The sequence below is a fragment of the Lithobates pipiens genome, unplaced genomic scaffold, assembly GCF_037356315.1.
Source record: "Lithobates pipiens isolate NorthernLeopardFrog02 unplaced genomic scaffold, aLitPip1_a1.2 Scaffold_16, whole genome shotgun sequence".
NCBI classification, from domain to species: Eukaryota; Metazoa; Chordata; class Amphibia; order Anura; family Ranidae; genus Lithobates; species Lithobates pipiens.
This window is the reverse complement of record NW_027507748.1, coordinates 34,026,832-34,052,086: the sequence shown is the minus strand read 5'-3', so window position 1 is coordinate 34,052,086 and position 25,255 is coordinate 34,026,832. Positions and strand designations below refer to the sequence as shown.

Below are 25,255 nucleotides of genomic sequence, written 5' to 3'. Positions count from 1 at the left end.
TTTTTGCAGTACTCCCTCATGCCTGGCCACCAGAAGGAGCGCTGTACCAGCTCCAGAGTCTTGCGGACACCGAAATGCCCGGCGAGGGGGTGATCGTGGAGGAGACTCAGGACCTTTATTCGGACGTCCTCCGGGACAAAGATTAGATTGTCCTTCCAAAGCAGACCTTCTCTGGAAATAAGCGTAACTCCTGGAGGACTGGAGGACTCGAGGGAAGCTCTCTTTAACAGAGACAGGAGGTCCGGCTGGACGAGCAGAAAGGTGTTGGCTGGGAGGATGGTATCAGGGGGTGCGAGGTCCTTGGGACTATCGAACATGCGGGAAAGCGCATCTGGCTTTATGTTTCTTGACCCGGGGCGGTAGGTAAGATGAAAGCTGAACCGGGAGAAGAAGAGGGCCCAACGGGCCTGCCGCGGTTTCAGACGTTTGGCGGTACGGAGATACTCAAGGTTCTTATGGTCTGTGTAGATAAGTATGGGGTGTACCGCCCCTTCCAGTAGGTATCTCCACTCCTCCAATGCAGATTTGATGGCGAGTAGCTCTCGGTCCCCCACATCATAATTTCTCTCTGCCGGAGAAAGTTTACGGGAAAAGAACCCCACGGGGTACATCAGGTCATCTTTACCTTGACGTTGGGATACCACCGCCCCTACTGCTACCTCAGAAGCATCCACCTCCAGGATAAAGGGTCTTGACGGATCCGGGTGCCTGAGAACGGGAGCAGAGGTGAACAGACTCTTGAGTCTCTGGAAGGCGGCCTGCGCTTCGGGTCCCCAATGAAAGCGTGTATTCTGTTTGGTGAGCTGAGTGATGGGAGCGATGATGGCCGAGAACCCCTTTATGAATCTCCTATAAAAATTAGCGAAACCCACAAAGCGCTGGATTCCCTTCTTATCAGTGGGAGCTGGCCATTCGAGCACAGCAGAGACCTTTTGCGGGTCCATCTTGATGCCTGCTGGAGAGATTTCTAGGCCGAGGAATTGGATACACTGCTGCTCAAATTTACATTTCTCGGCCTTAGCGTAAAGTCCGTGTTGCCGGAGCCGGAGCAACACTCTGCTGACATGCCCACGATGTTGTTCTAGGGACCCGGAAAAGATGAGAATATCGTCCAGGTACACAATGACGAAGATGTCCAGAAAGTCTCGGAAAACATCATTAATCAGGTGCTGGAAAGTGGCCGGGGCATTGCACAGTCCAAAGGGCATTACTAAGTACTCGTAATGCCCAAAACGAGTCCGAAACGCAGTTTTCCACTCGTCGCCTGCTCGTATTCTGACCAGATTGTAAGCTCCCCGCAAGTCCAACTTGGTAAAAATAGAGGCTGATCTTAATTTTTGAAAAAGCTCCGGAATTAGTGGTAAGGGGTAACGGTTCTTAATCGTGATCCGATTTAACTCCCGGTAGTCCACACAGGGCCGAAGGGTCTGATCTTTTTTTGTAACAAAGAATATTCCGGCACCGGCAGGAGATGTGGAATGACGGATGAACCCCTTCTTAAGGTTTTCGGTGATGTAGACCTTCAGGGCCTCCTGCTCTTTCTCGGACAAGGGGAAGACACGTCCGAATGGGATCTCTGCCCCAGGAAGGAGCTCGATGGGACAATCGTAGGGGCGATGTGGGGGAAGAGAATCAGCCCCCCGTTTACTGAAAACATCCAGAAACTCTTGGTAGGGTTCTGGGACTAACTTACACAAGTCCTGGTCTGGATCCAGACAGAGGAGTGTTCTGGGTTGTACCGGAGCTCCGGGCAAACAGTGATCCTGGCAGTAAGAGGAGAGGAACCTCACTTCCCCGGAAGACCAGTCGATGGAGGGGTTATGTGCCTGAAGCCACGGGATTCCCAAGATCACAGGGAAAAGTGGTGATGAGATAACGTCCAGGGTTAGTAGTTCAGTATGTTGGCAGGAAGTGGTAGTGGGTAGCGGAAGAGTCTCCTGGGTAACTCGGCCAGACTTAATTTGCGAACCATCAGCCAGGAAGATGGAAAGTTCATGGGGTTTCTTCCGAAGGGGGATGGAGTGCAGACTGGTGAATGCAGCGTCGATGAAGCAGCCGCAGGCCCCTGAATCAAGGATAGCGCTGACGTGAATCATTCTTCCCTGCAGCTGGAATGAGAGCAGAAGAGCGACATGGAACGAGTTGGAAGGCAGGGTTACAGGGTTGTGAGATACAGAAGAAAGGCACTTATGTGTCTTAACAGGGCAGTTGATCACGTAATGTCCTGGGCCACCGCAGTATAGGCATAAGTTCATCTGCCGGCGGCGGGCTCGCTCTTCAGGTGACAGAGTAGGCCGGAGTAGCCCGAGCTGCATGGGTTCTTCAGATGCTTGGGCGGCACTGGCAGGTCTCCCTTGAGAGGATGGTATGAAGAAGGGTGCTGAAGAAGGGGTCCTGGCGGACATCCAAGCTGGTCTTTGGGATTGGGTGGAGCGTTCTGCCCTACGCTCACGGAGCCTCCTATCAATCCGAATGGCCGAAGTGATTAAGTCCTCCAAGGAATCCGGGGTTCCAACACGGGCCAACTCATCTTTAAGGCCCTCGGACAGGCCCAAGCGGAATTGGTGTCTCAGGGCCGACTCGTTCCACTGGGTATCTGCGCTCCAGCGTCTAAAGTCTGATACATAGTCCTCTGCCGACCTCCGGCCCTGCTGGAGCGCAGTTAATGCAGATTCTGCGGTAGCGGACCGCTGGGGGTCCTCGTAGAGCTGGGCCATTCCCTCAAGAAAGGTAGCAAGGGTCTGGGTGAGAGGACTGTCATTCTCCAGAAGGTGATGGGCCCAGGACTGGGGCTCTCCTTGCAGAAGGGAGATAACGAATCCCACTTTAGTAGCCTCCAGGGAAAAAGTCCTAGGCTGTAGAGCAAAGTAAAGTTGACAGGCGTTACGGAAGGCCCGGAACTTGGAGCGATCCCCAGAAAACCTCTCAGGAATGGGGACCCTAGGTTCAGGTGGAAGCGTCATCACGGTTGGTGGAATGGCAGGCTGAACAGGAGGAGGCTGAGGAGTGGTGATAGGAGGACCGGAGGTAGATAGCTGTTGCACACGTTCCTCCAGCCTGGAGTAACCATCCTGAAGGGACTTCACTGCTTGAGTCAGGGCCGCAAGATGTGAGCAGATCTCCTTCATGGCGGAGGCCCCTTCCGCAGACTCAGACATTATGGCTGTTCGTACTGTTAAGATCCTCAGGTGGTGAGTCTGACTTAGTGGAAGGGGACCGCTCTTACGGCTCTGGTTCTGGTCTCTCTGGAATGGGAACAGGGAGACCGGAGCACAGCGGGGCAGGAGAGTCCAGCCAGGTGCAGCAGCAGCAGGTACCGGATAGGAGAGAATCCTCAGGAGCAGGAACTGGCAGTGGCAGGCAGGCCGCTGGGAGGAGACTGCAGGCAGGATGGCGGGCTCTTCTGGATGCAAGGTACAGATGCAGGAACAAGCAGGAACTGGCAGAGGTGTCAGGTACAGGCAGGGGTTCGGCAGTAGGTAGACAGTCCAAGAGAGGTCAAACAAGCCGGGTTCAGAGCAGGAGAGGTCAGCAGAGTCAGACGGAGCCAGGTCAGGTATCAGGTAGGTAGCAGAAGAATCAACAGGTTTCTTCAGGCACAAGCTGCAGACGAACAGCACAGAATGACTGCAGCTGCTCCTTTAAAAAGGGCCACTGGCGCCAATAGCGCTAACGCGCACTCGTGCATGCGTATGCCGCGCGCACATCCGAACGACGTGCACACGCTCGTGCTTGGGGACGCGCGTGCCCACGACGACCCGCGGGACGAACGCGCGTGCGCGAACGGACACCCGATCGTGCAGAACGGGCGGATTCCTGACACCAGGATTGATTATTTCCTAGTGGACAAATGGACCTTACCTAAAATTTCCTCGTCTACAATAGACACCATTACGTGGTCAGATCACGCACCAGTTACCATTTCCCTAGAAGACTCATCTTCACGCTCTCGAACCAGGCTTTGGAGAGCTGACGCGGCGATCATCGCTTCTCCAACCCACTCCTCTTACATCAAAGACTGTCTAGTTGAATTCTTCAATAATAATCTTGGTACTGTTACTGATAATACTGTCCTTTGGAATGCCCATAAGGCGTTCATTCGGGGTATACTCATACAAATAGGTGCTAGAGAGAGGAGGAAGAGATCACAGCGTCTGAGCCTACTCACTTCAGAAATTAGCAAGCTTGAACACCTAAACCAATCCGCTCCCTCCCCAACCACTAAAGCTAAATTAGATGCCCTCAGATTGGAGCTCAGATCCCACCTCCTACAGACATATGAGAAAGCCCACAATTATTTTAAAGCAACCCATTATTCTACGGGAAATAAAGCGGGCAAACTTATGGCAAATAGAATTAAGGGTCACCATGCTAAATCCAAAATTACCCATCTATTCCACCCCACTTCCAAGCAAAAACTACTTGACCCCCAATCTATTGCAGATGCATTCAGTCACTATTACAATACCCTCTATAACTTAAAAGACGACGCCTCTGTTGTCCAACCCTCGCTGCCAGACATCCAATCCTTTCTTCAGAAAATTAACCTACCAAAATTATCACCAGACCAACTGGTTTCCTTAAATGCCCCTTTCACGGCCTTGGAAGTCGGATCCGTGATCAAAGCTCTCTCGTCCAACAAATCACCTGGCCCAGATGGTCTTACTAGCAATTATTATAAACAATTTGGCTCCACTTTATCTCCCTCCCTAACTTTAGTATGTAATGACGCTGCCTCTTCCTCCTCCCTCCCACCAGAAATGTTACAGGCCTTAATTGTCACTATACCGAAGCCAGGCAAGGAACCAACCCAAGCACAAAATTTCAGACCAATATCCCTTTTGAACATAGATACAAAAATTTACGCCAAGTTGATTGCCAACCGATTGTTAGAAGTTATGCCCCTCCTGATCCACCAGGACCAATCTGGTTTCACCAAGGGCAGGCAGGCATCTGACGCCACAAGGAGAATTATCAATATAATTCACAAAGCCGAGACTAGTCGAGCGCCTTCTCTGCTCCTTTCCTTGGACGCGGAGAAGGCGTTCAATAGGGTCCACTGGTTATATCTCCGAGCCACTCTATCTAAATTCGGATTTCAAGGTCCGATCCTCTTAGCCATTATGGCCCTGTACTCCACCCCCTCTGCACGGGTATATACCTCAGAAATGCTATCCACACCCTTTTCCATTTCAAATGGCACACGCCAAGGCTGCCCACTATCCCCCTTCATCTTCAATCTAGCTATGGAACCCTTGGCGGAGCATGTCCGTCAAGCTCACTCCATCTCCGGTTTTAAAATTGGAGAAATCGAGCATAAGATAAATTTGTTTGCAGACGACGTAATATTGATGATCACGAACCCCCAATCCTCCCTGGCTTCGATTCAACTCCTTTTGCACAGATTTAGTAATGTATCTTATTATAAGGTCAATGAACACAAATCCTACATACTGGACCTGGGCATAGATGCTATCACTAGCAATATCCTACGCAACACGTACCCTTATCCTTGGGCTGATAACGGTATCCCGTACTTAGGGATTACACTAACCAAATCCACTAGATCTCTCTTCTTGTCTAACTATACAGAAGCAAAGCAAATGCTCCTCTCTGAATCCAACAAACTTACTAAATATGAATTCTCCTGGGCTGGCCGCCTGGCAGCTTTTAAAATGATGGTCCTGCCAAGACTCCTCTACATCTTTAGGGTACTCCCCATCCCACTCTCAGCCTCATACCTTACATCCCTGCAATCTATCTTGAACCATTTTGTATGGCAAGGAAAGAACTCTAGATGCAACCTAGCTAAACTCATTAAACACAGATCTAAAGGTGGGATGGGATTCACAGATATAAAAGATTACTACTTGGCCACGATTTTATCTCAGATGAAAGATTGGCTGCTGCCCTCCCCCACTACGCTTTGGGGATCCATTGAGAATGCTGACACACCAGGCCCGAACCTCCGAGATTGGCTATTTAGCACAACCTCCACTACTACCTTCTCACGACACTATTCCCCTCCTATTCAAGCTTCCATCAAAGCTTGGAAGTTACTACATCTCACCACATGGTCCCAACTCCCGACCAAACAACTTCACATCCCTCTCAACACTCTAAAACACCTCACGCCAGACTTAATTATTCCAATAGAGATTACATCTAAAATGTCCTCTACCCTAGAGCTTTGCTCCGTACTACATAACAAATCCTTCCAGCAAATTAGCTCAGCCCTCGGTGCCCCCACCAAGGATTTCCTGACATATCATAGGCTACGAACTTGCCTTTTAACACATCCCTCACTAGAAGGAGCTATTCCTGTGAATATATGGAAATATTTTTTTTCTCCTAATTCCTCTACCAAAGGAGTCGCCCTCATCTACTCCACACTGCAGGAAAAATGCACGTTTCACAAATTCAAACCCCTCCTTGACTGGGAATCTGACTTACAACTCCAATTCTCAGACCAACAATGGATTGCTGCAATAAATTCTGTATACAAGGCCACTTCATGCACCGCACTCTGGGAACTCTCCCAAAAAACACTTATGAGATGGTACCTGACCCCCCATAGAATTGCCAAATTCCACCAACCCACCTCTCCAAATTGTTGGAGAAACTGCGGTGACTCAGGCACCCTACTACACATTCTTTGGTCCTGTCCCCTAATTCGCACGCTCTGGGAAGACATTCAAACCTTGCTCAGAGAACTTTTACACTTCTCTATTGTTTTATCTCCCCAACTAGCCATTCTTAACCTAACGATTGAAGACCTGATTCCAGCCCATCGCCATGTGCTCACTCACGTCCTCCTAGCCACAAAACTCCTTCTGACTAGGAACTGGAAAACGAATAACACCCCACTCAAGGCCGAAGTTATCAATCTAGTCCAAACTCACTTTATATATGAAACCACTCTCGCCAAGTCTACGACCAAACACTCCTCTGTTACACACCTTTGGTTCCCATGGTCCTCCTGGTACAATGCAAACTGTAAATGTTGATGATTCAACTGTCTATTTCCTGATGATCTTGCTACTCTTCCCCCCCCCCCCTCCTCCCCTATCTCTTTTTTTTTTTACCCCCCCCCCCTCCCCGAGTTACCCCCTTGTCTTTCTTTATCCACCGTTGTCCACCAACGACACTCCTTCGAACTGTTGCTTCCTTTGAAGCTGTTTTTTTACGATTTGCATTATTAGTTGTTATTTTAACTACACTTTTGTTCCCTGTACGTACTGTTTTGGTTAATTGTGACTCATGTCATTCTTTTACGTACTTGCTATCTATAATTCTATTTCTCTGTCACTGTATAACTTGTACACTGTGAAAATTCAATAAAAATTATTCTGGAAAAAAAAAAAAAGGAAGTGGTATGTCCAATCTTGGACCTGAAAGCCCTCAATTGCTTTGTCAAAGTACAGAGGTTCAGAATGGAATCCGTTCACTCAGTAGTCCCTGCACTCCATCAAGGGCATCTTTGGACATCCATGATGCGTACCTGCACATTTGCCTCAGGCATCAGAGGTTTCTGCGATTTGCAGTAGGGGAAGCCCACTACCAGTTTGTGGCTCTCCCTTTTGGCTTCAGCACCCCAAGTTTTTACCAAGGTATTGGCTCCAATTTTGGCATTGTTGCGAAAATGAGGGATAGCAATCGTTGGTTACCTAGACGATCTCCTCCTGAGAGCAGCTTCTGCCTCAGAATTAAAGGAGGATGTGGCGATCACCATGCAAACCCTGCAAGAATTTGGGTGGCTGTCGAATCTCAAAAAGTTGATGCTTATACCGACTCAGCGCCTGGAGTACCTAGCCTTACTGCTGGACTCCATGGAAGTGAGAGTGTTTCTCCCTTCAGACAAACTGCAGACTCTCATAGCCGCGGTAAAGCTATTGATGAACCGCAGGTGGTCGTTGCTTCACTTCTGCATGCAAGTCCTGGGTCGCATGGGGGCCTCCTTGGGTGGGGTTCCGTATGCCCAGTTTCACACCAGTCTTGCAGAGGGAGATATTGACAAAATGGGCCAAATCTCCGTTATCCCTGGATCGGCATATTCGGATGAGCCAGTCAGTCGGGGACTCCCTGCTCCGGTGGCTGAGGTCCCCGGCACTTCGGTCAGGGAAGTCGTTCCTACCTCTGCATTGGTATCTCAGAAGATATACCATCGTACCTGGAAGGTCTACATCTCCATGTGTGAAGAGATGGGGTAGCGTCCGCACACCTATTACGTTTCCAGGATCCTGCTGTTCCTACAGGAGTAGACCAGAAATTGGATTTAAGCACCGTTAAGGGACAGATATCAGCTTTGGCTGTTTTTTTCCAACAACCCCTGGCATCTCTGTCTCTCTAGTGAGCACTTTTGTTCAAGGGGTCTGGCATATAGTCCTTTCGGGGCATCCACCCTTGCCCTGTGGGATCTGAACCTGGTGCTATCGGCACTTCAGAAACCGCCGTTTGAGAACATCATTGAAATTCCCTTGTTGACTCTTTCTCAAAAAGTGGTCTTCCTAGTGGCCATTACATTGGCCAGGAAGGTTTCGGAACTGGTGGCCTTGTCCTGCAAGTCGCCCTGTATGGTTATCCTCAAGGATAAGGTGGTGTTGCGTCCGCAACCTTCTTTTCTACCGAAGGTTGTTTTGGCTTATCACATCAATGAAGACATTGTGTTGCCATCTCTGTGTCCTAAACCAACACATCCTAAAGAGATGGCCCTTCATTCCCTGGACGTGGTCCGGGTTCTAAAGGTATATTTGACTCTCTGTTCGTTTTGGTAGCTGGTCCAAAAAAAGGGATGGCGGTCTCGTCAGCCACCATTTCCAGGTGGATCAGACAGATTGTGGTCCAGACTTATGCCTTGAAGGGGCAGGTGCCCCCCTTCCTTGTCATGGCCCATTCCACCAGGGCAATTGGGACCTCTTGGGCTTTCCGACATCAAGCGTCAGTCGTTCAAGTGTGTAAGGCGGCGACTTGGTCGTCCGTTCACACTTTTACAAAATTCTACAAAGTGGATGTAAGCGCATCATCTGATGCATGTTTTGGCTGCAAAGTTTTGCAGGTTAACTTTGACAGTTATTTTCGAGTATCAATGCACTGTTGCATTTGTTGACCGCAAGCTCTGATGCGGCTAGTGAGATGGTGACTCCCCTGATAGGGAGCACCGCTGATTGTGGGTGAAGTTATGTTGCTGTTTCCACCCCTCATTATGAAACTGCTTGGGGACATCCCTACGGTCAAGATTACTGGAGCTGTGTCAGTCAGTGAACAAAGGAGAAAATAGGATTTTCGTACTCACTGTAAAATCCTTTTCTCTGTAGTTCACTGACTGTCACAGCACTCTCCCCTACTATTGGTTTACTGCTTGTTGACGTACTGCGCTGCAGGAAGCAGTCTGAGGAGGGACCGCCCCCCTGGGCAGAACTGTAAAGTTTTGTTGTTTTCACATGTATTACATGTTCTGCCTAGTCCTTTCCTGAAGGTGGCGTAATAACCCTATGGTCAAGATTACTGGAGCTGTCTCAGTCAGTGAACTTCAGAGAAAAGGATTTTATGGTGAGTACAAAAATCCTATTTTTTATAGCACTGATCGCTGTATAAATGACAATGGTCCCAAAAATGTGTCAAAATTGTGCGTTGTGTCCGCCATAATGTCGCAGTCATGATAAAAATCACAGATCGCCGCCATTACTAGAAAAAAAAAAGAATAAAAATGCTATAAATCTATCCCCCTATTTTGTAGACGTGATAACTTTTGCGCAAACACAATCAATATACGCTTATTTTTTTTTAACCAAAAATATGTAGAAAAATACATATTGGCCTAAACTGAGAAAAAAAATAGCTTTTTTTCTTTTAAAATGGGGATATTTATTATAGCAAAAAGTACAAAATATTGTGTTTTTTTTTTTTTTCAAAATTGTGGCTCTTTTTTTGTTTATAGCACAAAAAATAAATACCGCTGAGGCGATAAAGTACCCCCAAAAGAAAGCTCTATTTGTGGGTAAAAAAGGACATCAATTTTGTTTGGGTACAACATCGCAGGACCGCTTAATTGTCAGTTAAAACGTTGCAGTGCCGAATTGCAAAAAATGGCCTGGTCATTCAGCAGCCAAATCTTCCGGAGCTGAAGTGGTTAAAGCGGAGGTCCACCCTAAAGTGGACCTTCCGCTCATTGGAATCCTCCCCCCCTCCGGCGCCACAATTGGCACCTTTCAGGGGGGAGGGGGGTGCAGGTACCTGTACAGTACAGGTATCTGCACCCACTTCCGGGATAGCTCTCTGCGGAAAGGGGCGTAGATTACGCCCCTTTCCGAAAGTCCCCCGCTGCCTGCTGGGAAACTCACAGATCCCAGAGGCAGCGGGTCCATCCTTATTGTGCAGCGCGACTCGCGCATGCGCAGTAGGGAACCGGGAAATGAAGCCGAAAGGCTCCACTTCCTGATTCCCATACCCAAGATGGCCACGGCAGCACCCAAGAGACGATCGAGAGATCGGCTTCGGGTGCCGACATCGCGGGCGCGCTGGGCAGGTAAGTGTCACTATTTTAAAAGTCAGCAGCTGCAGTATTTGTAGCTGCTGGCTTTTAAAAAAAAAAAACGCGGACTCCCGGCGGACTCCCGCTTTAATCACCACTGGGGTTTTTATTTTTTGCTACACAAACTGAAAAAGACATAATTTTTCTAAAAAAAAAAAAAACATATTTCATAGTTTGTTATGAAATTTTGCAAACGCCAATTTTTCTCCTTCATTGACATTGATGGGCTGCACTGATGGGCACCGATAAGACGGCACTGATAAGGCAACACTGATGCGGCACTGATAAGACGGCACTGATGGGTGACACTGATGGGCACTGGGCTGCACTGATAGGCACAGATAAGGTGACACTGATGGGCACTGATAATACATCACTGATGGGTGGCACTGATGGGCATTGGTAGGTGGCATTGATAGGCAGCACTGGTGATGAGGCACTGATTGGTGACATTTATAGGTGGCACTGATGGGTGACACTGTGGGCACTGGTGGGTGATGCTGGTAGGCGGCACTGTTGTGCACTGGTAGGTGGCACAGGTGGGCACAGAAGCATCCATGCTTTCCATGATTGGTATTGCTGTCCCTCTCTCAGCCACCGGTGATCGGCTTTTTTTTTCTGCTCACACAGTCATAGGAAATGTAATATGCATGAGGAGAAATAAATAGCCGATTACCAGCTCTGTTTACAACACATGACCAGCTGTCATTGGCTGAGAGCTGATTACGCGGTAAGGGGCCGGGATTGACCCCCTTACTCTGATCTGTGATCAGCTGAGTCTAAAATACTCGCTGATAATAGAGCGGGCCGTGCGCTCCCTGCAGGGTGCGCACAGGCCGCTCCAGCAAGGGAGGACATCCATGGACGCCCTCCAGGCAAAGCAGGTCCACGCTGTAACCGTCTTTTTCGGCTATAGCGTGGGCGGGAAGAGGTTAAATCTTGCGTTTAATAACTACTACATATGCTGAAGATTGCGTACATTTCTTACGACTGTCTGATACATATTTCAGACTGCAGATTTCCACTTTATCACCTGTATGATATTGATGTAACTGATTATTTCTTTCAATAAAAACTTTTTGGAAAAATAAAAAATGTAATCTTATGGGAAGATTTTTGTTGAACTGAATAGTCTGGTGACAGGTTCTCTTTAAATATTGGGAAGGCATTTACTGTATTCATTTCTTTCACTATTAGGAATAGTGACACTTGCGTACCATGTGAAGACTACAGACATGATTCTTTTGGCAGACAAGTCGGGTGTGTCTTAAAATCTCCAAACATTAATTTTAACAATAAAAATTACATACAGTTGGTGGGATCAAGTGAAGAAACTTCCATCCGATTTTATGATGCAAGGCTTAAGCTGAACAATTATGGTAAATTGAGTTTTTTTTTCCCTTTCTATGAATGGATATGAATATGAAAGGAGTGAGATGGTGGAAGATCGTTACCAAATTTTATTGGCCTTTCTCTACTGTAACAATTAAAAAGACCTTGTGTTGGGCATCTAATGGTGCAAAACCCTCCTGCAACAGAAGTAGGCGAGTCTATACTTCCATGTTGGCACATGACTCCCTTTCCAGTGCTGCGGCCTCAGAAAGTCTTTGCGACATCCAGCATTATCAGTGTGCTGCAAATCGGTAAGACCCTTATGCCCTGTACACGCGATAGGATTTTCCAACAACAAAATCTACAGTATGTATTTTTTTCCGACGGATGTTGGCTCAAACTTGTCTTGCATACACACGGTCACACAAATCTTGTCGGAAATTCCGAACGTCAAGAACGCGGTGACGTACAACAAGTACGACGAGCCGAGAAAAATTAAGTTCAATAGCCAGGGTGGCTCTTCTGGTTGATTCCGAGCATGCGTGGAACTTTGTTCGTCGGAATTGTGTACACACGAGCGGAATTTCCGACAACGGATTTTGTTGTTGGAAAAAATTTGAGATCCAGATCTCAAATTTTGTGCGACGGAAATTCCGATGGAAAATGTCCAGTGGAGCCTACACATGGTCGGAATTTCCGACAACAAGCTCCCATCGAACATTTTCCGTTGGAAAATCCTATTGTGTGTGCAGGGCATTACAATGGGTAAAATAAGTATTGAATCCGTCACCTTATTTCTAGGTAAATATGTTTCTAAAAGGTGCTATTGACATGAAATTTCCACCACATGTTGGTAACAACCCATGCAATCCATACATACAACAACACCAAAATAAAATATGTTCAGAAATGGTTGTGGCAAATTAATTTGGCTGAAAATACAATATAACAGAAATTGCTTAAGGGCCAAAAAGATCCATTTTTAATAATTTGTATCCTGTTGTTTTTACTATAGCTTGACATGTTGTTAGAGTAAATGCACTGATGGTATTAGTACTTATAGAGGTCTTTCTAAAAGTTTTTAAAACAGAGGAAACCCTTTAAATACCTTTCAGGTGTCAAGGTGCCCTTAAATAGAGATAGACAAACTTCCGACGGGATGTTTCGCGAACCGCGAACGCGGCCGAAAGTTCGCGAACCGCAAAGTTCACGGCGGGCCCCATTGACTTCAATGGCAGGTGAATTTTCAAAACCTACAGGTCATATTTTCAGCCACAAAATAATTACTAGCTGTGCACACATAGTCCCACCACATGGCCACTGACATAACACATGTATGAAGTGAATCTGGGATCGACAATTACAAGCATTCTTTTTTTATATGTGAAATTCTGACAATTCAGGACTCAGGAGCGCATGAAGGCAATGGAGGAGAGGAAAGGTCAGGGTAGGCTATGAAGAGGGTGCAGGAGATGATCACCAGCACCGTGATAGAGAGCACTGACACCAGCACCGTGATATAGAGCACTGACACCAGCACAGTGATATAGAGCACTGACACCAGCACCGTGATATAGAGCACTGACACCAGCACCGTGATATAGAGCACTGACACCAGCACCGTGATAGAGTGCACTGACACCAGCACCGTGATAGAGTGCACTGACACCAGCACCGTGATATAGAGCACTGACACCAGCACTGTGATATAGAGCACTGACACCAGCACAGGGATAGAGAGCACTAACAGCAGCACTGATACCAGCAACTTGCTGCTGGGCCCCAAAAATATGACACCGCTCAACCTCTTCAAATAGGAGGGTACAGGCATATAGTACGGTGTGCTTTTTTTGTACAAGGAAGTGAGCCAAATGTAGAAACAAGGTCTGTGTGCTCGATTAAATAAATAATTTATAGAGATATACATGGTCTACTGGTCACATGTGTTGAATTCCTCCGAGATCCATGCCTCATTCATTTTTATAAATGTGAGGTAGTCAACACTGTCGTGAGCTAGGCGAGTGTGCTTATCGGTCACGATCCCCCCTGCTGCGCTGAACGTCCTTTCGGACAGGACATTGGACGAGGGGCAAGCCAACAGTTCCATTGCAAATTGGGCAATCTCTGGCCAGAGGTCAAGCCTGCCCACCCAGTAGTCCAGGGGTTCATCACTCCTCAGAGCGTCCACATCGGCCGTTAACCCAATGTAGTTGGACACCTGTCGGTCCTGGCATTCCCTGATGCTGGATCAGGGTGACACCTGTCGATGGGTCGGCTGAAAGAATGACCTCATATCAGAAGTCACCAACACATCTTCAAACCGCCCTCTTCTTGCAGGCGCTGTTGGATTAGTACCCGCAACGCCTTCTCTGGGAGTGGGAATTGCTCCTCTGCCAGCGCACGCAAAAGCAGAATGCAGCATTTCTCGAAGCAAGGCCTGGAAGTGCTCCATTCTGACAGCCCTCTGTGACAGCGGTAACATTTCCGCCATTTTGTGTTTGTACCGGGGGTCTAAGTACGTTGCCACCCAGTACTGGTCCTTGACCCTTATGCTTTTTATACGGGGGTCCCTGTTAAAACACTGGAGCATGAAGGCCCCCATTTGCACTAAACTGGAAGCGGTGTAGTGGCCAGGCTCCTGCTCATCATCCAGGATAATGTCGTCCTCCTCGTTCTCCTCTCCCCATCCACGCACAACAACAGGGATCCCAGAAAGGTTTAAAGCATGCTCTTCTTGCTCCTCCTCATCCGCCCCAGCACCATCCTCCTCTGACACCTCTTCAGACTCCTGTTGTTCACTTGTCTCAGATAGAGTAGCCCCCCCGGGAATTCATCCAGCATTGCGACTTACTCATCTTCCCGCTCCTGCTCCTCCACAGCTTGATCAATGACACAACGCAATGCACGCTCCATAAAGAAGGCATAAGGTACCATGTCACTGATGGTGCCATGGCTGCGACTGACCAGTTTGGTGATCTCATAAAATGGAATGGCCGCAGAAGTCTGCATGCGTCGCGCATGAGCAGCCACTGGCACGGTGAAAAAAAAAACCAGCTCCCCAAAACCTATTCTGCTGCAGAGTTCATACAGGTAGTCGTTGACTGCACATTTCTGCTGGAGCAGCCTATCAAGCATATAGAAGGTTGAGTTCCATCGCGTCGGGCAATCGCAAATAAGACGTCTGACCGGCAGATTGTGTCGCCGCTGAATGTCAGCAAGGCGAGCCATGGCCGTGTGAGATCTTCTGAAATGGGCCGAGATTTTCCTTGCCTGCCACAAGATGTCCTGGACCCCAGGGTATTGGACAACGAATCACTGCACGACCAAGTTTAAGACGTGTGCCATGCATGGCACGTGCGTAATTTTGCCCTGTTTCAATGCGCTAAGCAGATTGGCACCGTTGCCACACACCACTTTACCAACTGTCAAATTGAGCGGTGTTAGCCACTGATCTGCCTGTGAACGCAAAGCTGAAAGGAGTGCAGGGCCAGTGTGGCTCTTGGCTTCCAGGCACAACAGACGCAGCACGGCATGGCAACGTCTCATCTGGCATGTCGAATAGGTTCTGGGGAGCTTGGGCGGCGCAGCGGAAGAAACGCTAGCAGCGGAAAAGGAGGAGTCAGCCGAGGAGGAGAGAGAGGAGGATGGAGTAGGAAGAGGAGAAGAAGAGGCAGGCCTGCATGCAATCCGTGGCGGTAAAACCAAATCTACACGAGTGCCACGGGTTACATGCTTGACGGCTGTCAGAAGGTTCACCCAGTGGGCAGTAAAAGTGATATACCTTCTCTGCCCGTGTTTGCTAGACCATGTGTCTGTGGTCAGATGTATCTTGGCACCGACACTGTGTACCAGAGATACATTCACTTGCCGCTGAACATGGCCATATAGCTCTGGGATGCCCTTCTGTGAGAAATACTTCCTTCCTGGGACCTTCCATTGTGGCCTCCGAGTCCACCAGTGTATATGGCAGTAGTTGGCGGGCTATCAGTTCTGACAAGCCAGCCGTCAACCATTGGGCAAGAGGGTTATCCGGCGTCATCATTTTTTTACGCTCCAACATTTGGCCCACGGAAGCCTGCTTTTTTTCAGAAAATCCGAGCTTGGCGTGATGGAAGGTGGAGTGGAGGACAATTGTGAGGAGAGAGGAGAAGTAGAAGACGAGGCTGGACGGTGAGAGCCTGGAGTGTGGCTTTGTGTGTTCCGTTGCTCCCACTGTGCTTGGTGATGGCAGCTCATGTGCCTTCTTAAGGCGGTCGTCCCTAGGTGTGTTGGGCTTAACGCGACTTATGCGTTGACTGCAAAGATTGCAGATGGCAACACTATTGTCAGCAGCAAACACGTTAAAAAAAGCCCACACTGCGGAGCCACGTGCCAGCGTCCTGGGAGCGCCAGATGTGACCGTACATGGTTGATGCCTCGCTCCTGATACATTTGCATTCTGCTTTGTCCCTCCTGTGCAATGTAAGTTCTTCCTGCTTCTCCTCCCTATCTGCTGGTCCATATCTCCCTCTGAACTCCCCTCCTCTTCCTCTCTTGTGGGCACCCACGTGACATCACTAGACATGTCATCATTGACGTCACCTTCACCACCGCTATAATTAGAGATCTCGGAGTAGGCAGCAACAGCGGGGACCAACCTCCTCCTTGGGCTGATCTGGGTACTGTCGTCAGACTGCTGAGTGGCGGTTGTTGCTACCGCCTCTTCCTGATCCAATACCAAGAGTGGCTGCGCATCAGAAATGTCTTGATATGGATCGGAATATAATTCCTGTGACTCAAGCGGAAGGTATATGGTGGTGGTGGTGTGGTTGGTGGTAGTGTCTTTGGGGGTGCACATAGCAGAGAGTGAAGAAGAGGGTGCAGATCAAGAGGATGACCAAGTCTGGTGCTTCCTTTGGCGTAATTGCACGCGCCTTCTGCAATTTGCCACTTTGGCTCAAGCCTGTTGCTCCTGCCCTACCCCTACCACCTCTACGGAACGGCCCGCCTCTTCCTCTGCCTGTCATTTTTTAAATGACCCTGTGCCAAAAGTCTCTAGAGAAGTGCAGTATGTATGTGGAAGAAGGTATATAACACCCCGCTTCAATCTGTTGTTTTGGGGGGCCACTGGTCTATCACACCAGTTATAATACTTTTTTCTAATTGCGTTTGTCACTCTTTGTAGTATCGCTGCAGAACCGCTCAGCAGTCACAATGCTGCACAGTGGAAATGCACTATACTATGCTTTCTATATGTGTAAGTATTTTATACGTGTATTACACAACTATATACTGCACACCAAATAGTAAACCTATACCAGTCCTTATAAGGACCTTTGTGGAACTAGTAGCTAGTGATTAGCAGACTGTACCTCAGTTCCTACTATACTGATAAAGGACTGCTGCAGAATAGGGAAGCAGTCAGCAGTAGTGCACCACAACCCTATTTATTGTGGACCTATACCAGTCCTTATAAGGACCTTTGTGGAACTAGTAGCTAGTGATTAGCAGACTGTACCTCAGTCCCTACACCAGTGATGGCGAACCTTTTTGAGTCTGAGTGCCCAAACTGAAATAAATAAGTTGGTTTTGTGTTGTAAAGTGCCAACACGGCAATTCGCGAGAGAGGGGTGCTGAGCAAAAGAGAGGGGGTGTGTGTAAGAGAGAGGGGGGTTGTGTGTAAGAGAGAGAGAGAGAGGGTTGTATGTAAGAGAGAGAGGGGGTTGTGAGATAGGGGTTTGTGAGAGAGAGAGAGAGAAAGGGGGCTGTGAGAGAGAGAGAGAGGACACATAGAGAGAGAAAGGTGACAGAGAGTGAGGGGGGACATATAGATAGAGATAAGGGACACACGCAGAGGGGGGACACACGGGGGGGCAGAGAGAGGGGGGACAGAGAGATGGGGGCACAGAGAGGGGGGGGGACAGAGGGGGAAGGGTGTGAGAGATATGGGACAGAGATAAAGGGGAGGGCACAGTGAAAGAGAGAGAGAGGACAGAGAGAGAGAAGGGTGACAGAGAGTGAGGGGGGGACAGATAGATAGAGATAGGTGACACACACACAGAGGGGGGACACACGGGGGGCAGAGAGAGGGGGACAAAGAGGGGGAGGAGTGTGAGAGATGCTGAGAGAGAGAGGGGGCAGAGAGAGAGAGATGGGATAGAGAGAGAGAGATATGGGACAGAGATAAAGGGGAGGGCACAGAGAAAGAGAGAGAGGGGACACAGATAGAGAGGGGGGAAAGAGAGAGAGAGAGGGAGATATGGGACAGAGATAAAGGGGAGGGCACAGAGAAAGAGAGAGGGGGACAGAGAGAGAGAGAGAGAGGGGAACAGAGAGAGAGAGGGGGGGACAGAGAGAGAGAGAGGGGGAAAGAGAGAGGGGGGACAGAGAGAGGGGGGGGCAGAGAGAGAGGGGGGGGCAGAGAGAGAGAGGGGGGACAGAGAGCGAGAGAGAGGGGACAGAGAGAGAGGGGGGGCACAGAGAGAGGGTGAGCAGAAAGAGGGGGACACGGAGGCTGAAAAAGGAGAGCTGAGAGAAAGGGAGACCTCTAGCTCTGTCCTTATCTGCAATCCCTGCTCTGCCTCCCTGCCCCAGTCTTTGTCTGCAGGTATTCAGTGTATAATTGTGCCCGGTACCTGTCTCCATCCCTGTTCCATCCAGCAGCTCCCTCACAGCCTGCGCCTCTCGCCTGTCCTTGTCTTCTGGGCCCACAGTCAGTCTGTTCTCTGGGCCTCACTGTTGAAGGAGATTTGAGGAGTCCAAGCTCCGGAAGATGCTGCGCCCCTCTTCAGCCATACAATGAAGCAGTGAAGCTCTTCTCTCCTTCCCATGCGTGGTGTCAGACCTGTAGCCTACCACGCGGAGAATGTGGGGCCGCCCACCCACTCATGCAGATAGTTTCCTGCACCTCGCCGCTGCTTGCTTCTCTCCCTCGTGTGCTCTCAGGTCTGTAGCCTTCCGCGCGGAGGCTGCGGAGCCACCCACTCACTCGTGCAGTTAATTTCCTGCCATGTTAGTTAGTTTGCTGCCATGTTCTCCCCACCGTGAAACAGGACCCTCTCGCGTGCCCACAGAGATGGCTCTGCGTGCCATAGGTTCGCCATCACTGCCCTACACTGATAAAGGACTGCTGCAGAATAGGGCAGCAATCTGCAGTAGTGCACCACAGCCCTATATGTTGTGGACCTATACCAGTCCTTATAAGGACCTTTGTGGAACTAGTAGCTAGTGATTAGCAGACTGTACCTCAGTCCCTACACTGATAAAGGACTGCTGCAGAATAGGGCAGCAGTCAAGTATAATATTCTTTCTATATTTGAAAGAAAGAATATTATACGTGTACAACCCTATATACTGTAATACACCTATACCATACCAGTCCTTAAAAGGACCTCATTCTCTCTCCCGGATGCCTCGGCCTTCCATTATGGTCAATGTGTTAGCTTCCTTCAGAAAACCTGCAGGAACGAATCCACAAGGTTCGCGCCATCGTTCCTTGAAACACTCGTACAAAATGACACCTGCAAAATTTCTGACATATACAAACCTCTACTTTTGAAAACTACTCCCTCTTTAGCCTCGTCCTCTGTGTTAAATTGGGCAAAAGACTTTCCAGAAGAAGACATAGTGGACAAAATCCTGCAAGGCCTCAATTCAGTATACAATCTGGTTCCTAACGAATCGTGGAGGGAAACACAGCTGAAAATCACACACCGCGCCCATATTCCTTTTCTTCCTACTTCTAAACTTTCCTCAGCCTCAACCTTGCCCTCAATGTGCCCAATGTGCCAGCAACCCAAGCCTTCTCTCGTACACCGATACTGGACTTGCACCTATATTGCTACTTTCTGGGACCAGGTATTGGCTTATATATTCCGGATTACGTTGTTGAAGCTCCCCAAGAACCCGCTCCTCCTCATCTTTGGACACTGGGACCCCACACTACTCCCCTGGTCCACCACTCCCAGCCCTCCGGGGAAAAATTGGTCCTTGATCTGCCTCCTGTTAGCAAGAAGGGCCATACTGGCCAACTGGACCTCTACAGCCAAGCCTTCCATCTCCCAGGTCGAAAGAGATCTCCTACAGCTCCTTTTTCGGGACAAGATCAATACCAACCTGGACCAACAGAAAGCTTCCAAACGCTTCCACGACAGATGGGACCTCTTTATTAGGGCGCAGCTCTCTCCACACGACCAAACTCACCTTGACAAACTCTCCTTTGTCTACAAAGATCCTTGTCGAACATGACCCTTTCTACTACTGGATGTTTCCCTTCAAATGGAGTATTGGATTTAGGCCCCCCCCCCCTTTCCTCCCCCACCCCTCTCCCATCATCCCTTTTGTTATGTACTGCATTTTTTGCTAGCCCTATGAGGTTAGTTTAGAGCCTTATGGTCATTAGATCCGTCTATAGCCTCCTCATATTTTTCTAGTCATACTTGGGAGAGGATTAGTGTCCGCTCTCGATTAAGTTCCTTTTTTCCTTTTCTTTCTTTTTTATGCCTTTCTTAAGCTGATGCGAGACTCGTCTTGTTGTCTTACTTTGCCTTGTATACTGTACTTTACACAAAAAATATATACTTATACCTGCTGATGATGATATTATGTACTGTTCTATCTCTTTCAATAAAATTTTATAAAAAAAATAAATAAAAAAGGACCTTTGTAGACCTAATAGTAATAGCTAATGATTAAACTGACTGTCCCTGCTACACACAGTGTCCTGTCCCTCCCTGCACTCACTAAAGACAGGCTGCTGGAATCACAAGCACAGCAGTGCACTCATCCCTATATACTGTACTATACCTATACCATACCAGTCCTTAAAAGGACTTTTGTGGACCTAATAGCTAGTGATTTGTGTCACTGCAGTCTCTCCCTGCTCCATACAGCAACCTCTCCCTATAGTGACATACGAAAGAATGTAAAATGGCCGCCGGATCGGGTCTATTTATAAGTTAGGGGGAGTGTCCAATTGTCCATGTGCTGAAATGTCTCAATTGGCTGTCCTGTACCCCATGATGGATGTGTCATCATGGGTCAAAGTTCTTTCACACTGTAAACACATAAGTCCACCGGCCGAACAGCAGGAATAGTCCGCCGATCGGGCGAATTGCGAACAGGCAAAATTTGCCGCGAACCGACCGCCGGGTGAACCGTTCGGCCATCCCTACCCTTAAAGCAGAGTTCTACCCATTTTAAAATCAGACACTCACCTGTCCCAGGGTCCAGCGATGCTGGTGTACCAAGCCTCGCTCCTCTCACCTTCCTCTCTGGGGCGCCGGCATCACTACTGTGGGTGCCTGGCTGTGGCTTCACAGCCGGGCACGCACTGCGAATGCGTGAGCCGCGCTGCACGCTCTGAATAGCCAGGCAATCTTCTGGGACCTGTGACGTGTCCCAGAAGATTGCATCGAGGGATGGGGGAGAGGTGATCTTCCTTCCGGTTATTTTAAGTGGGAGGCTCTCTGGGGACCATAATGTAAAGGGGGCTCTCTGGGAACCCTGAAGTAAATGAGGGGGCACTCTGGGAACCCTGATGTAAATGAGGGGGCTCTCTGGGTACCCTGATGTAAGGAGGAGGCTCTCTGTGGACCCTGATGTAAGGGGGGGCTCTTTGGGGACCCTGATTTAAGTTGGGGGGCTCTCTGGGGATATACACACACATGTATATTACTGTATATACATGTATATGCCCACCCAAGCGTATGACTTTCTTTACTACGCTGCTATGGGCTCCAGCCCCAGATATTTTGTAGACCTAGCAACACCCCTGGTGCTAACCAGACCAGAGATACTTGGTACCTCCATCCAACAGTCACGGTAATAGGTGGACTACTGTTCCCAGCCAGTCCTTTACTATCAATGCTGCATTCTCCAGCCACAGCATTCTGCACTACTCTTGAACTTCTCTTTTCTTGTTCCATTCACACTGACCTTTTCTTACTTGATGGTTCTGTGTCCCTGGTCACAGAACGCTGATCTACTCTCCTCCGCTTTACCGCTACTTCTCTCGCACTGATCTTCTCCAGCATACAAGTCCTGTGTTCCCCAGTCACAGCAGCTTGACACCTTTCCAAAGACGAAGATCTTTATCTAAGGGTTCCTCCATCCCTCCTCCACGCTCGGCGCATTCCTGCAACTCAATACTCCATTCTGTCTTTTCCTGCACTTTAGAACTCCTCCCTGGCAGCATGGGACTTTGGAGTGGCCTAGCCAAAGTCCTGACCTGAATCCTATTGAGATGTTGTGGTATGACCTTAAAAAGGCCGTTCATGCTCGAAAACCCTCTAATGTAACTGAATTAGGACAATTCTGCAAAGATGAGTGGGCCAAAATTCCTCCAGGACGCTGTAAAAGCCTCATTGCACGTTATCGCAAACGCTTGGTTGCAGTTGTTGCTGCTAAGGGTGGCCCAACCAGTTATTAGGTTTAGGGGGCAATCACTTTTTCACACAGGGCCATGATGGTTTGGATTTTTTTTCACCTTTAATAATAAACACCTTCATTTACAAATTGCATTTTGTGTTTACTTGTGTTGTCCTTGACTATTGTTTAAATTGGTTTGATGTTCCGAAACACTTAAGTGTGACAAACATGCAAAGGAACAGGAAATGAGGAAGGGGGCAAACACTTTTTCACACCACTGTATCTGCTTCTCTAAATGCCTTGTATCAGAATGAGCCCCCCATCCATACAGTAAACCGCTGCGCCCAGGGCAGCCATCCATCCTGCCCACCCCTTGTCCTCACCCTGATGCTATAGATAAGTATTACCGCTGGACTTTGGTGGCACACCTACTGTTCATTGGCTGGAGGACTTTGCATAGATAAGTAACAAGCCTTTTTTATTTCCAGTTATTTTAGATCCTCCGAGAAACATAAGTCTGAATTATAGCATGAATAACCTTGAAATTACCTGGGAGGAGCCAGAGACATACAATAGGATGATCGATTGTTTTGACTACAACATCAAAATAAATGAGGTACCGTCATCAATTTATCATTTATTTTTTTAATGCTTTTGGAAACAGAGGTCATTGGTGCCTACATTGATCAACCATAACATTATGACAATTGACACTGAAGACCATTGATTATCTGACCATGGCACCTGAAAATGAGTGGGATACATTAGGCAGCAAGTGAACATGTTGTCCCTGAAGTTAATGTTTTGAAAGCAGAACAAAAAAATGGGCAAATGTAAGGACCTGAGCGACTTTGACAAAGGCCAAATTGTAATGGCTGGACGGCTGGATCAGAGCAACTCCAAAACCGCAGCTCTTGTCTGATGTTCCCAGTCTACAGTGGTCAGGACCGACATAAAAGTGGTACAAGGAAGGAAAAACCGGTAAAATGGTGACAGGGTCATGGGAGGCCGAGGCTCATTGATGCCTGTGGGGAGTGAAGGTTGACCCATGTAGTCCAAGCCAATAGAAGAGCTACTGGAGCTCAAGCTGCTGAAAAAGTTCATTGTGGTTCCCATAGAAAGGTGTCAGAGCACAGACTTATGTGTTGTAGTTTGTTGTGTATGGGGCTGTGTAGCTGCAGACTGGTCAGGGTGCCCGTACTGAACCGTGACCACAGCCAAAAGCACCTACAATGGACATGTGAGCTTCAGAACTGGACCACTGAGCAATGGAAGAAGGTTGGCAAAGCTGAGGAATCCAGGAATAGTTTGATGAACACAACAATGGGTTTGAGGTGTTGGCTTGTCCTCCGAAGTCTCCAGATCTCAGTCCATTGAGCATCAGTGGGATGTGCTTGAAAAACAATTCGGATTCATGGTGGCTCCACCTCGCAACTTATAGGACCTGCTACACATGGCTTGGTGCCGATACCACAGCATATCTTGAGAGGTCTAGTGGAGTCCATGCCTCGACGGATCAGGGTGGATGGTCATAATGTTATGGCTGATCAAAGTAGAAGTGCAGGCCAATTTTAGCCTCAATAGACTCAGTCTTAAATAGTTTGCTTGGCGCCCCTTTTTCAGCACACGTGCATGCATGTCCACACACACATAGCAAGACAGGTATACGGTTGCACAACTCTGCTTGCAGAACTATGTACAGTGCCTTGCGAAAGTATTCGGCCCCCTTGAACTTTTCAACCTTTTGTCACATTTCAGGCTTCAAACATAAAGATATAAAATTTTTATTTTTTGTGAAGAATCACCAACAAGTGGGGCACAATTGTGAAGTGGAACGAAATCTATTGGATTTTTGAAACTTTTTTAACTAATTAAAAAAAATGAAAAGTGGGGCGTGCAAAATTATTTGGCCCCCTTGTGTTAATACTTTGTAGAGCCACCTTTTGCTGCGATTACAGCTGCAAGTCGCTTGGGGTATGTCTCTATCAGTTTTGCACATCGAGAGACTGAAATTCTTGCCCATTCTTCCTTGCAAAACAGCTCGAGCTCAGTGAGGTTGGATGGAGAGCGTTTGTGAACAGCAGTTTTCAGCTCTTTCCACAGATTCTCGATTGGATTCAGGTCTGGACTTTGACTTGGCCATTCTAACACCTGGATACGTTTATTTGTCAACCATTCCTTTGTAGATTTTGCTGTATGTTTGGGATCATTGTCTTGTTGGAAGATAAATCTCCGTCCCAGTTTCAGGTCTTTTGCAGACTCCAACAGGTTTTCATCCAGAATGGTCCTGTATTTGGCTGCATCCATCTTCCCCTCAATTTTAACCATCTTCCCTGTCCCTGCTGAAGAAAAGCAGGCCCAAACCATGATGCTGCCGCCACCATGTTTGACAGTGGGGATGGTGTGTTGAGGGTGATGAGCTGTGTTGCTTTTACGCCAAACATATCGTTTTGCATTGTGGGCAAAAAGTTGGATTTTGGTTTCATCTGACCAGAGCACCTTCTTCCACATGTTTGGTGTGTCTCCCAGGTGGCTTGTGGCAAACTTTAGACGAGACTTTTAATGGATATCTTTGAGAAATGGCTTTCTTCTTGCCACTCTTCCATAAAGGCCAGATTTGTGCAGTGTACGACTGATTGTTGTCCTATGGACAGACTCTCCCACCTCAGCTGTAGTTCTCTGCAGTTCATCCAGAGTGATCATGGGCCTCTTGGCTGCATCTCTGATCAGTCTTCTCCTTGTCTGAGCTGAAGGTTTAGAGGGACGGCCAGGTCTTGGTAGATTTCCAGTGGTCTGATACTCCTTCCATTTCAAAATGATCGCTTGCACAGTGCTCCTTGGGATGTTTAAAGCTTGGGAAATCTTTTTGTATCCAAATCCGACTTTAAACTTCTCCACAACAGTATTACGGACCTGCCTGGTGTGTTCCTTGGTCTTCATGATGCTCTCTGCGCTTTCAATAGAACCCTGAGACTATCACAGAGCAGGTGCATTTATACAGAGACTTGATTGCACACAGGTGGATTCTATTTATCACCATCAGTC

At 48.2% G+C, this 25,255-nt stretch overlaps 1 protein-coding gene across 2 annotated transcripts in view; it reads left to right on the top strand.

The window, feature by feature from the left end:
- LOC143981696 (granulocyte-macrophage colony-stimulating factor receptor subunit alpha-like) overlaps positions 1-25,255 on the top strand; it is a 116,916-nt gene that overhangs the window by 46,884 nt on the left and 44,777 nt on the right. For both annotated transcript variants that reach the window (XM_077479711.1, XM_077479710.1), the window contains exons 6-7: positions 11,729-11,910; positions 22,699-22,826. In XM_077479711.1, coding sequence (XP_077335837.1) covers positions 11,729-11,910; positions 22,699-22,826 — 310 coding nt within the window. The remainder of the gene's footprint in view (positions 1-11,728; positions 11,911-22,698; positions 22,827-25,255) is intronic.